Genomic DNA, 13,384 nt, shown 5'->3' on the forward strand with positions numbered 1-13,384 from the left:
ATAACTCTGTTCATGGATTTTCACCTTCTGCGGGGGTCTCTGGAACAGAACCCCCACAATAGGCAAGGATCACTGTATACAGGATCTTCAGATTCAGTGGGATGCTCTGCGCCCACTCAACGGTATGGTTAACTGAGACACAAATGGTTGTTCAATGACAATCAATATATAGTCTTAAATGTTCAAATAAAGTTAGTGAATCTACTGAATATGTTGCATTCTAGCGTCCCATTTATTTGTCATCTATTACAGAAACTATAAAATTTGATCTATCGTTCCTGTTTTTCGTTGAGACCTCAAAACGGAGATGATCTCTCATTTTTGTTACTGGCGGCTTTCTGTTTTCTTCTCCATCTGATCTTCAATCTTTCCCTTTACCTTGGTCGATCATTGTGCCTTTTAACTTCACCTCGTTCACATGGTAGACTAAAGCCCACCGAGAGTGTTTTACTGATTCTTAAATAAACAAATCACAGATTATCATGTTTGTTTAACATTTCAAACCCTGAACGAAGACTGACAAATCTCAAATAATCCAAAGAAAAAAGACCACAGTTATATCAGAAATGAGCAATTTGAACTTGAATTTAAGCACTTTAACAGTTTCTGTTTTAAATGTGCTAAATAAATAAATCTGATTTGACTTGAATTTAACAGAGCCACAATGAGTGCTGCACAATTTATCACAAATTTATTGTTATTTCAATATCAGTGAGTAGAGTATACAATATCAGGACTGCCAAGAACTGTTTGGACTGCAGTAAATCATAGGCAGTATTGTGCACGTGTTCTGCATACACAGTGTGGACCTATGCCACTAAAAATGGCAGCCGTTGCGCAACACACCTCTGTCTTAAGGTTATATCTCACTGGTCTGAACCTGCTGGGAGTCTAAATAGTGTCTCAAAATCTGCAGTCTGAATTCTGAGTGTTGGTGACCACGCGGAGCGAGCTATGTAGTCTTGTTTATAGCTAATAGTTTTTCAAAATCACGGCCTGTTTTTGTGTGCACAGTTTGCAAAACTTCATTCTTGACTGCTGACATGATTTTGTTGTTCTACTTCATATGTGGCTCGGCTCGTGTTGGTTGTCACTAGGGATGCACCGATCCACATTTTTAACTTCCGACCCGATCCCGATACCTAAATCTGGATATTGGCCGATACCGATCCAGTTCCGATATCATCATCATTATTGATTTTATATGAGGCTGTAATAATCTCCTCTCAAATACAATTTATACAAATCTATGCATGCATGTCCAAAAAAGCAACTTGAGGTAAGTTTTATTAATGCTGGATAAGTTAGAATTAAATTCTGCTAACACAAAATGTTTTTTTTTTTTTTTAATTCCTATCTTTAAATTGCATATTAAAGTGATTAATTTAAGTGATTGTTTAAAGTTATTTTATATATTTTTTAAAATAAGGTGGAGATATAATAACTTTTTTCTTCTTTCTGCACTCTTTTCATTGAATGTTTTGTTTTGCTTATTTTGTCTCTTGAATGAATAAATGAATTAAATAAAATAAAAAAAAATAATGGCTTTAAACATCTGCCAAGTTCGTGGCATATTAACCTTTATTTAACCAGGCAAATCCCATTGAGATCACAGATCTCTTTTGAAAGGGAAGCCTGGGCCTGAAGGCAGACTAAGGGTGCATTCACACCAACCCTGTTTAGTCCGCTTTAATCGAACTCTAGCTCGTTTTCCTAGAAAGTCCGGTTCGTTTAGGGAGGTGTGAACGCGCCATCTAACTCTGTCACGGAACAAAAAGGCGAACTCTGGCCCGGGCTAAAACCTAGGTCTCTGTCCGGTAGAAGCGAACTCCAGCGCGGTTCGAGTGCAGTGTGAATGTAAACAGACCGAGCCCCGCTCCGCAGGGTAAACAAACACGCATTTCTCTGACCTTATATGGAGCCGTCAGCTGCGTTGTGTGAAAAACAATATTCTCCATGGTCTTCTGTCTCATCTTCTGTTCATGCTAAATCCATTTTTGAAAAATGACAAAATATAACTCCTAAAACTGCTAAAACTTGATGCCACTTCGTTTTTATTTTTATTTACAGAAGAAGAAGACGTGTCTTCAGAGGTTTTTGTGTCATTTCTTTCAGTAGTTCTTGGTGCAGCGCCCCCACAGGCGAGCGGGGGAGTAGGTTGGTTCAACAGGTTGACTCGACTGCACAGTGCAGTGTGAATGCAAACGCACCAGCTCAAATGTAAACAAAAGGTCATGAATATTGGTCCCCAACCGAAACGAGTCTACCGGACTATCTGGTGTGAAAACGACCTTGCATGCATGTTTTTAAATTATGGGAGGAAACCGGAGTACCTGGAGAAAACCCACGCATGCACGAGAAGAACATGCAAACTCCACATAGAAAGACCCCAGGTCCAACCGGGGATTGAACCCAGGACCTTCTTGCTGTGAGACAACAGTGCTAACCACTGAACCGTCGTGCTGCCAAACACCAACCAACACAGACACGTTTTTTTAGTATTTTACATCGCTTTAGCTGTTTTATTTTTTTTAATATATATATAATTTTCTTGTAATTTTCAAATCATGTTTTTATGATTGTCTACTGTTGTACTGATAAATATCTTCTGGAGGGTAAACTATATCTTGGTTACAAGTATGAAGCTGAGAAATACTTCGTTTTCTACAACTGATAGTGGTTGATCATTAATTATGATGAAGTTTAGCAACTTTTCAGTAAGCATTCGAGCTCCGTGGCTTCAGCGATGTGCCCTGCTTGTTCAATCCACAGCAGTCTGATTTTGGTCAGCCGCGTTCAGTCTGCCCCTCCTCGGAGACGGGCAGACCAGACTCGGCTGGCCAGGGTCGGGCTGCCTGCTACGGGTTCAGCAAGAGGAGCAAACCGCTGAAGTCAAGGAGCTCGAACGTCCAGCGTAAAACTAACTTTACCGCGTTTTAATGTGGTGCTGTGGCTCTGCAGGCATTGCACGTTACTGTCTTGTTTTGTGGTGTTTCTAGTGTAAAATACTTCCACACAGTAGGGGTTGAACGAGTATATAATTTTTAAGCTCGACATTAACATAATAAAACCCGAGTAGAACTCGAGTATTTGATGACGTCATAGATCTCAAGATACAAAAATAAATAAATAAATAAATAAAACCGCAAAAAAAGACAAGTATTTACAAAAAAATAGACCAACAAAACATTGGGAGCATATATTATGCTCCTACCATTTATCATACTGCAAATAAGTCACAGGAAAAACTAAACTATTTGTTATTATTATTAAACTGCAAACGTGAAGAAACGCAGCACGTCAAAAACGAAACTTAAACCGAAACTGGTTCTGGTGGATTGGACCCGGTGTTACACCATACTCTGTGACCTGCAACAGTGCAACACCGCCCCCTACGGTCATACGTGGTCACATACGTGGTCCTGTGCTCGAGCATCAATGTGTGGCATGGAGGCTGCACAGCTGCGGAAAGAAAAGCTTTGCAGAGAGTGGTGAAGGCTGCACAGAAATCTGTTGGAATCAGTCTCCCCACCATCACAGACATCTACACCTCCAGATGCAGGAAGAGGGCCACCTGCATCATGAAGGACCCCACCCACCCAGCACACTCACTTTTTGCCCCACTCCCCTCAGGAAGGAGGTTAAGGAGCATTAAGTGTAGAACCACTAGACTGAGGAACAGCTTCTACCCTGAGGCTGTTAGACTCATGAATCTCTAACTAGAATAATCACTGTGAAAAACCATATCATGTTGCTGCTGATCTGTTTCATGTTGCTGCTGATCTGTTTCAATGTTGATGTGTTCATGCGTGCACATCTGCTCACAGACTCATGTTCATGTTTGTGCTGATGTTCAATGTTTTATGTTATGAGTGCTTAGTGTATATTTAGTTGATGTTTTTCTTAGTTCATATCTTAGATCTTATTACTGTTTTTCTTATACATTTTATTGTTGGATGTAACTGGGACCCTGTGTACATAATTTCGCTCCACCACATGTACCACATGAGGTGCGAATGACAATAAAGAAACTCTGACTCTGACTCTGATAATATGACGTCACTACAGATACCCGACTTTACATTTTTAACCTCGATAGATGTCCTAGCAATCGATGTGTAGATTACTCGAGTACTCTGTTAATGCCCTACCACACAGCGGACATGTTTAGATGAAAAGTTTGTTAGCTGTTAGCCACAGTGCTGCTAACTCAGTCCTCACGTTGTAGCTGGCTGCAAACTATGAACTGGATTTCCTGAATGTGAGGCGGGTCTTATTACTCTGGGTTCATGAGACACGCCTCCATTCAGGAAATCCATTCCATAGTTTGAAGCCAACATTCATCATGGATCAGAATTCTCTGTAGGTTGGATCGGAAAAATCCGATACGTAAATTATGCTGATATCTGAGGCCGATACCGGATCGGCCCCATCACTAGTTGTCATTACAACTTTTATGACTTAGTTTGTCAGAGTACACTTTAGAAATGAAGATGGATCTTCAAGACCTTCAATAAATATTTTTTTCATTCAACCTTTATGTATACAGGTTAAATACCGTTGAGCCTCGGGGACTCATTTACAAGAGAGACCTGATTTTTTTTTTTTTTTCCGATTATGAATCACCATTGTGGTTTTTAGACCTGAACTTCAGATATTTTTGTCAGAGAAGTCGTAAAACAGCTTTAGTGCTTTTGAGATTGGTTGGACACATTTTGAGAGAAAATGTCAAATTTTATTAAACATGTCTGAAATTTAAGCTGTGGCTTATTTTACCTATTTAAAAGCTGGTGTGTGCTGAGACAGTCCAAAGTGTACTCAGGAATGTAAACAAATGATGTCTAATTGTTTGCAATGAAACCTGACTCTGCTGATTTCACTCATTCCATGGAGGGACGAGGGAGAATTGGAAAGACTGTCCGTCTGTCCATTCATCAGTGCTTGTTGTGAGCATGATAACTTGAAAAAATAAATTAAATATCAACTTCCATTTTGGCATTGGGCTGCATCTAGGTGTAAAAATGGTTCCCTTTGGAAATTGGGTTCCTGCCTATCGTGTATATATAAACACCATGCCATCATTTGAAAAAACTATGCTTTCTAGTTGTTATATTGCTTAAAAGTGTAGTTTTATCAAATAATTGACATAATGCTCACGCAGATTGCTTTGCCCATGTGGACATGTAACCCAAGGTGAATTAACCTTGGACAAACAAACAAGATAGTCGAAATGGCTGATGTAGTGAAGCTCACAGTTTTACCAGAGGCATTTGGTGAGGCATTTCTGCCTTATCAGCCAACATTAAGGCAAAAAACACAGATAAACCAATTTGCCTGTCTTTGCTTATTTGCCTGGGCTTAGCGGAGCGCTGCGTTTGTATTGCTCGCTGTTTGGACTCCGAGATGAGCTGCTACAATCTAGAGGTGGTGGAGCTGCTTTGGGAGTGGGAGATTTGGTTGGTGAGGCGCTCGGTTCTGTTGACAAAGCAGGGCGCTCTCCTTGAATAATGGTACGGGAAACACTGCCTTTAATTTAACCAAGGGCGTCACAAGCATCCGTAATGTAGGAGGGACACATTGATGTTTGTAGGTGTGTGCGCGCACGCGCACACAATGTGCCCGTGCATGTGTGCGCATGTTTAAAAAATGTGTTCACTAGAGTACAAAAAAGCAGCCTTTCACCTAGATTTCTTTTAATTCCACACATTTAAAACATGTTTCTCACCAAGTTTGTGTAAATTCAGCTGTGGGTTTTAAAGACATTTTAACTTTAATGCACTTTAATACACTTTAACACACAGCGTCAGGTCGACACTATTTATGTTTATAGAGAAATAAAAAAACATCACCACTAGACATTTTAACTTGTGTTCAACACTACTCATCTATCAACCTTTATTTAGACAGGTAAATCCCATTGAGCCTCTAAATCTAAATGATGTTTCTCATGAAGCTTGAAGACAATAAGGTGTGGGGTTTTAAAGACATTTCAGCTTTAATGCACCTGAACACACATCGTCTCTTACACCTGCAGCCTCACAGTTACTGCTAAGCTAAAATGCTACAGTCGTAGCGCTCGTCTCAAGCATCCTCCTAACATGAATATATGTTTATGATCAACCCCCCTGGTCAACAACTGCCCGCACAAAGCTGCTAAACTGGCAAGAGAGTAACACAGAGGTGTCTCCATCTACTCCACCTGTGCGCGTTTTCTGCCGAAGCAGGAGGAGACGCACAGAAACACTGCAGGTGTTGCACCGTATTCTGTGACCACCGTACATTGTGACCGTGGCAACAGACTGCTGTGTTTAGAGTTGAAGGTAACCAAGAAAACTTGGAGTGGAGTTTTAGTGGTTTGAGTATTCTCCTATTAATCAAGTGGAATGGATTTGTTCACGAAGAAAGAGAAACTGCGCCGCCTGAACTAATGTTTTATAGTAAAATTGTGTGTGTGGGGGGGGGGGGGGGAAGTTTTTTTTTTGGGGGGGGGGGGGGGGGGTACTTGTCCCCATCACATATAATGGTTGCGACGCCTGTGAATTTAACCATTAAGCATAAAATTTAAAATTATGGCCAAATGTGAAATATTGACTTGCTACAATCTCTACTGTAGGCTTTTGGTAGTGAACAAAGCATATTTATTATATTTTAATTTTTAATCATAGATGATACACATATAAAAAAGTTTATAATTTATACCACTTAAAAATTGCATATTTTGACAGCTTTTATGGCTTTAACAAACTGAAATGGTTTGTGTTGTCAGGCTTGTTACAATTATTACTCAAGCGATGACATCAGCAAGGATGGAGATGGAATGGATGAGCAGTGCAGGTAACATTTGCTGTTAAACTTAACAAGTAATTATTTGAAGTGTTTTACTGATGACTAACGGAGTCCGTTTTTCTTCTTATAGGTGGTGTGCTGAAGGTGGAAACTTGATTTGTTGTGACTATTGCAGCAATGCTTTCTGCAAGAAATGCATTCTGAGAAACCTCGGAAGGAAAGAACTGTCCAGCATTTTAGAGAGCAAGTGGTACTGTTACGTCTGCAGTCCTGAGCCTCTTTTTGACCTGGTGATGGCATGCGACAGCGTCCTGGACAATATAGATAGCCTGTGGTGTCAACAGCGAAAGAAGAATCGAGCTGAGCCGGGTAAACCTGAACTGTACCACATGTCTCCACACCTGCCGCAGAATATTTCTTTGGATAAATGGGATCACAGCGGCATGGATGGGAATGTGATCTTCAACTACAACACACTGCAAGTTTCCAAAGACACAACTAAAAAGGCCAAACATCTAGTGGACTCGACAAATGCTTTAAACAAAACATTTCTCGGTTTCATTCAGGAAGTAACGACAAACAAACGGAAGCCAGGGGTTCGTTTCTTGTATTTGAACTCTTTTGTGGCTGTTGTTAAAGGTTTGCGAAAGTCTCTTGCAGCCCTGGAGGACAGCATAAAAGAAGAATTTAGCGACTTGGAGGTGTTGAGCAACTGGGAAAAGTTGCTTAGAAATGATGTTGATGCTGTTGTAACGGGAGGAAACGTAGAGCTGGATGTAACAGATGAAAGATGCTTGCTTGACCTGCAGAAACTGGCAACGGAGCATTTTGAAGATAACGATTCTGATTCAAAGGGATATATAGACACGGCAAGTCCAACTGACTGCTCTCTGAAGAACATGCATAAAGGTTTTAAAGAAGCTAGGTGTAGAGCACAGAAGATTAGCCTGACCCCTTCTGCAAATCAGTCTGACGTGGTTAAAAAACTGATTGTACAGCTCACACCTGTAGCTATGGAGCAGGAGCAATCTTCTGATGCTCCAAAGTTAGAGGAGGGTTTCCAAAAAAAGGACAATATAGCAAAGGGAGAGCATGTATCAGAGGCTGAAGAAACAGGTGCTTTAAGTCCTAAAGCTGACAGCAAGTTGAGCAGTGACAGCTCCAGTGCTCCTCTTTTCCTAGAAGAGGAACAGGGCAATAGACGGTCCCCTCGTGTGAAGACGACTCCTCTACGCCGACCGAGTGACGCCAAGACCAAAACTCCTCTGTTAGCAGGGGACAGTGACAGCGACTCTGAACCTGAGGGGACGCCAGACACCATAACTGCAACAAACAGCAAAGAACCAACTTTGATTAGAGAAAGAGACGAGACTGATTCAGATGAAGTCCCTGCTGCCCTGCTTGAACGAGCAGCTATGACACAAAGCTCAGATGAGCCTCAGAGCGACGAGGAACAGGGTCAAGCATCGGCAAACAAAGTCGCCAAGAAATGCCTGTTTTGGCTGACCAAGAGCAGCCCCATGTCGCCAGAGAAGATGCGTCGAAAACGCAAGCTGCTCGATCGCTCCCCCGAGTCTGAGTCAAGCAGCAGACTGACCGGCGTTCAACAGGGGAGCGAGACGGATTCCTCCAGCGATGATCAAGACTCCCAGAAGAAAATACAACACTTGAATACAGTGAGGTCGATAGGGATGCCTCACCTTGTCAAAAGAGAAGAAGAAGGCGTGGTTAGAAAGCAGAGGAGACTGCGAGCAGGCAAGTCTACAACCAAACCTCATCGGGATGCAACAGATTCGTCATCGTCATTAAGTGATGATGAACAAGATGACGACTCTGGGAGTGATGGAAGTGTTCAGAAGATGAAGCCCATCACAGAAAATGTGGCCTCACTCGGAGTAGCAGCATTTCACCAATCATCAGGTTTGTTATTCTTTCAGTAGATTTTCTCAGTGGTTAAGTTTAAGTTACAAAAGTCTTGTAATACTTAGCAGTATCAATGCTGCACACACTGATGTTGCAGTATTCATAATGTTTTTATATTTTGAGGAGCCGTAACTTGAGCCAGTGGATCTTAAAAGTCCAACACTCATCATTATAGTCCCAAAAGCTCGTAAGGTGTAATCACTGTAGTAGAATACAACGGTCAGTGTTTTCCCATTATTCAAGGAGGGCGCCCCACCTGCCAAACCCCCACCTGCAACGCAGCTCCGCCACTTCCAGATGGGTGGAGGAGATTGTAGCAGCTCAGCTCAGACTCCAAACTGGGCACAATAGAAATGCAGAGCTCCGCTACACCAGTCCTGGTCGACCCATAGAAAAACTGACGGTACAAACTTAGCGCTAAGCTATCCATACCCTACACTTTATACAGATGTAGCGTTTCACTTCATACAACACACACACCTGTCAACAACAAATTAAAAAAACCCTGACATTATCACCCTCCCAGGTAACCTAGGGGAAACACTGATGGTTATACTTTTTTTTTTTCTACATTTGGGCCAGACAGTTGTGGAAAAATTAATAATAAGCCAGTTATGGAAACACGCAAGCACAGAGCCGATGATGGTTGAAAGATGATGATGTCAAGCCAGGGATGGGGCACATGCATGAGAGTGTATTCCAGATGGATGCATATTATAGTGAGGACGATTTTAGTGGAGAAAGTTCAAGTGATTTAGAAGGTATCTGTGAATAATTACCTGCAAGCGATGAAGAAGAAAGAACTGTTTGGTGAGAAATTCTTGCTCAACAAGGCAACTCCACAAGAAGACTCATCAGTTCAGGAGGGACCTTGTCTTAAAAACCCTGATTGGTATGTTCTCGTGTTTACAATAAAACAAACATTCTATTAAAATAAAAAAAGAACAACAGGAAATCTCATAAAAACAACATTAAAAAAAACCAGTTTGGGTTATTTTTCAAGGTTTGCCTCAAAAAAAGGTATTTATGTGTCTATCATATTTTGCTAGATATGTAATATGAGAAAATGGTGGGTGTTGGACTTTAAATATTCTAAAGGAGTCAATTGAAAAGTCAAAATGCATGTTGGGAAAAGGGCTTGATGAATTTAATCTTTTTTGAGGACAAATAGAAACTAAAAATTGCTCTTATCCAAGCTACTTTGTAATTTCCATTTTGAAATTATATAAAAGGATAACGATGGCAAAATCAAACGGTGTCACATTTTTTGAGCAGTTGTGCAAAAGTAGACCACTCATGTCAGACTGGGAGGAGATTTTGAAATATATGAACTTTTTCTGCTTAAGAAACATTAGCTGAATTTATAACAAGTGTTTGCTTGTTTGTGTTTGTAGGGGATGAGGAGCAGTCCGGGCCCTCATGGGCAGCAGAAGATGATGATGATCCAGAAAATAGGTATGCTTCAATAAGCCCGGATGTTAAGTTTGTAAAACACCCTAGCTGTAAAAGTGGGGACGCAACTTCCGATCCTAAATTCTGCGCAGAATCTGGCAACCCTCGAGTCATTAGAGCTCAGCTGCAACCTATCAATCAAAGACCTAAGCGTAGCTGCAGAGCACAAAATATCCAATACAAGTTCTAAAAAGACTGAGACACGTGGTCCACACAATGCTTCGGTCAGACTGAACATCACCTGCAGCAGCTTTGTGACTGATTAGCAAAGAAAACCCAGCTTGTTTAGATGGTTCAGAGCTAATAAAGTCTATAATTTAAATACCAGAGGGGAATTTATTATATTATTATTTGATTCTCTTCTCTGTGTACTTGTTTATGCAAAATTATAAACCGCTTAGTTGACTTCTTCACCCTGGTGCATTAACTAATGATTAAAGGTTGTTTTGCCGTACAGATTGATCTGTTAATGCAGCACAGAGACGGTGTTCTGATTGATGTATGTAGAAAGTGTCTGGCTCTGTGAAATTTCAAAACGCACATTTTACCTGGTGTCCACCTTTGAGTTCAGCTTAAAGAAACAAAGTAATGTTTAAAGCTAAGTGTAGAGTTCAAAGTCTGGCTCCAAAAATTATCGATATTTACAGTAAAAAAAACTAAATACAACTTTTATGCAAATGTGTTTCTAGTTAATTTTTGTTTCTGTTTTATTGCTTTGATTTTGCAAAAAGAAAAAGATAAAAAGGCGAGGCTTGTGGAGATGTGGGTCTGTTGAAAAGCTTTGTGCTTCATCATTTTGTTCCTTAATGTGTTCTGGTTGTGGTGTGACAACTGAATTTTTTTCTCCCGTTTTGAGGGGAAAAAATAAATGAATAACATAAAGGCATATGTTGAATAAAAGAAAAATCAGATGCAATGTACATGGCTCCTTAAATGCACTTTTGACTGATTTTATTCAGCTTTTGATTTATTCTAGACTTCTTTTTTAGTAACTTTTTTTTTCCTCAAAGCATTTACCGGTATATTATTTCTCCTATGCATATAATTGTAAAAATTAATTATAAATGTATCTTTACTATTGTTCCTGTAATTGACACATCTTACTACGTTAAAGTCTGCTATGTTCTTGCTATGACAAGGACTGTGATAAATGCTAAAATTTGTTACAGGGCTTCTTCTTTATTAAAAAAGGAAACAAAACTGTATCTGAACAGCAACAACTCATCTAAAAATGACATTAGCAGCTGTATATACTTTTCTGTTTCTGGTGTTGTTTGAAATGTATGCAACAAAGCAAATCATCATCTACTTAAAATGCTAAGTGGTGCTTGGTATTTAGCACTTGGCCACCACTGTCAGTACAGTAATTAAACTTAATATGAAATAATTTAACTAGAACCTAACACACAGCCAGTCTTTGTCCAAAGATAATTAACTTTGAAGCAACAAAATAAGTATTCCAGTCATTAAAATCGTATCTGTGGCAGATCAGAGCAATTTTTGCAGCAGGTTGACTCATACTGGAGCACTGATTTCAGTCAGCATGTGAACAAGCATACAGGTGCTGGTCATTACTTGAATCCTTGAATTTATTTCAGTAATTCCTTTCAAAAAGGGAAACTTGTGTACTATATTCATTCATTACACACAGACTGATATATTTCAAATGCCTATTTCTTTTAATGTTGATGATTAACTGACAACTAATGAAAACCCCAAATTCAGTATCTCAGAAAATTAGAATATTAAGACCAATTAAAAAAAAAAAGATTTTTAGAAATGTTGGCCAACTTTAAAGTATGAACATGAAAAGTATGAGCATGTACAGCACTCAGTACTTAGTTGGGGCTCCTTTTGCCTGGATTACTGCAGCAATATGGTGTGGCATGGAGTTGATCAGTCGGTGGTGCTGCTCAGGTGTTTTGAGAGCCCAGGTTGCTCTGATAGTGGCCTTCAGCTCTTCTGAATTGTTCAGTCTGGCATATCACATCTTCCTCTTCACAATACCTTATAGATTTTCTATGGGGTTAAGGTCAGGCGAGTTTGCTGGCCAATTAAGAATGGGGATACCATGGTCCTTAAACCAGGTACTGGAAGCTTTGGCACTGTGTGCAGGTGCCAAGTCCTGTTGGAAAATGAAATCTGCATCTCCATAAAGTTGGTCAGCAACAGGAAGCATGAAGTGCTCTAAAACTTCCTGGTAGACGGCTGCATTGACCTTGAACCTCAGAAAACACAGTGGACCAACACCAGCAGATGACATGGCACCACAAACATCACTGACTGGAAACTTGACACTGGATCTCAAGCAACGTGGATTCCGTGCCTATCCTATCTTCCTCCAGACTAAAGACGCTTCTGACGCTGTCTCATGTTCAAGAGTGGCTTGACACAAGGAATGCGACAGCTGAAACCCATGTCATGCATACGTCTGTGTGTGGTGGTTCTTGAAGCACTGACTCCAGCTGCAGTCCACTCCTTGTGAATCTCCCCCACATTTTGTAATGGGTTTTGTTTCACCATCTTCTCCAGGGTGCGGTTATCCCTATTGCTTGTTCACTTTTTTCTACCATGTATTTTCCTTCCCTTCGCCTTTCTATTAATGTGCTTGAAGACAGAGCTCTGTGAACAGCCAGCCTCTTTAGCTATGACCTTTTGTGTCTTGCCCTCCTTGTGCAAGGTGTCAATGGTCATATTTTGGACAACTGTCAAGTCAGCAGTCTTCCGCATGATTGTGTAGCCTACAGAACTAGACTGAGAGACCAAAAGGCCTTTGCAGGTGTTTGGAGTTAATTAGCTGATTAGAGAGTGGCACCAGGTGTCTTAAGTTTTGAACCATCCATCCATCCATCCATCCATCCATCCATCCATCCATCCATCCATCCATCCATCCATCCATGCATCCATCCATGTATTATCTTTACCCGCTTGTTCCATTTTGGGTCACGGGGGTCGCTGGTACCCATGTCCAGCAATCACTGTGTGAGGGACGGGGTACACCCTGGACAGGGTTGCAAGTCCATCACAGGGCCACATAGAGACAAACGAGACAAACAACCATTCACTCTCTCATTCACACCTAGGGACAATTTAGAGTTACCAATCAGCCTAACATGCATGTTTTTGGTCTGTGGGAGGAAACCGGAGGACCCGGAGAAAACCCACACATGCACGGAGAGAACATGCAAACTCCACCCAGAAAGGCCCCTGGACCGGGGTTTGA

The 13,384-nt window shown here is 40.8% G+C and overlaps 1 protein-coding gene across 1 annotated transcript in view; it reads left to right on the top strand.

Annotated features, from left to right (window-relative positions):
• Positions 1 to 13,384, top strand: part of LOC119420287 (transcriptional regulator ATRX) — a 63,192-nt gene that overhangs the window by 13,500 nt on the left and 36,308 nt on the right. The window contains exons 8-10 of the mRNA XM_037687675.1: positions 6,767 to 6,834; positions 6,917 to 8,706; positions 10,104 to 10,164. Of these exons, the coding sequence (XP_037543603.1) occupies positions 6,767 to 6,834; positions 6,917 to 8,706; positions 10,104 to 10,164 (1,919 nt within the window). The remainder of the gene's footprint in view (positions 1 to 6,766; positions 6,835 to 6,916; positions 8,707 to 10,103; positions 10,165 to 13,384) is intronic.

Source organism: Nematolebias whitei, chromosome 14 (assembly GCF_014905685.2).
Source record: "Nematolebias whitei isolate Nwh7 chromosome 14, NemWhi1, whole genome shotgun sequence".
In the NCBI taxonomy this organism is placed as follows: domain Eukaryota; kingdom Metazoa; phylum Chordata; class Actinopteri; order Cyprinodontiformes; family Rivulidae; genus Nematolebias; species Nematolebias whitei.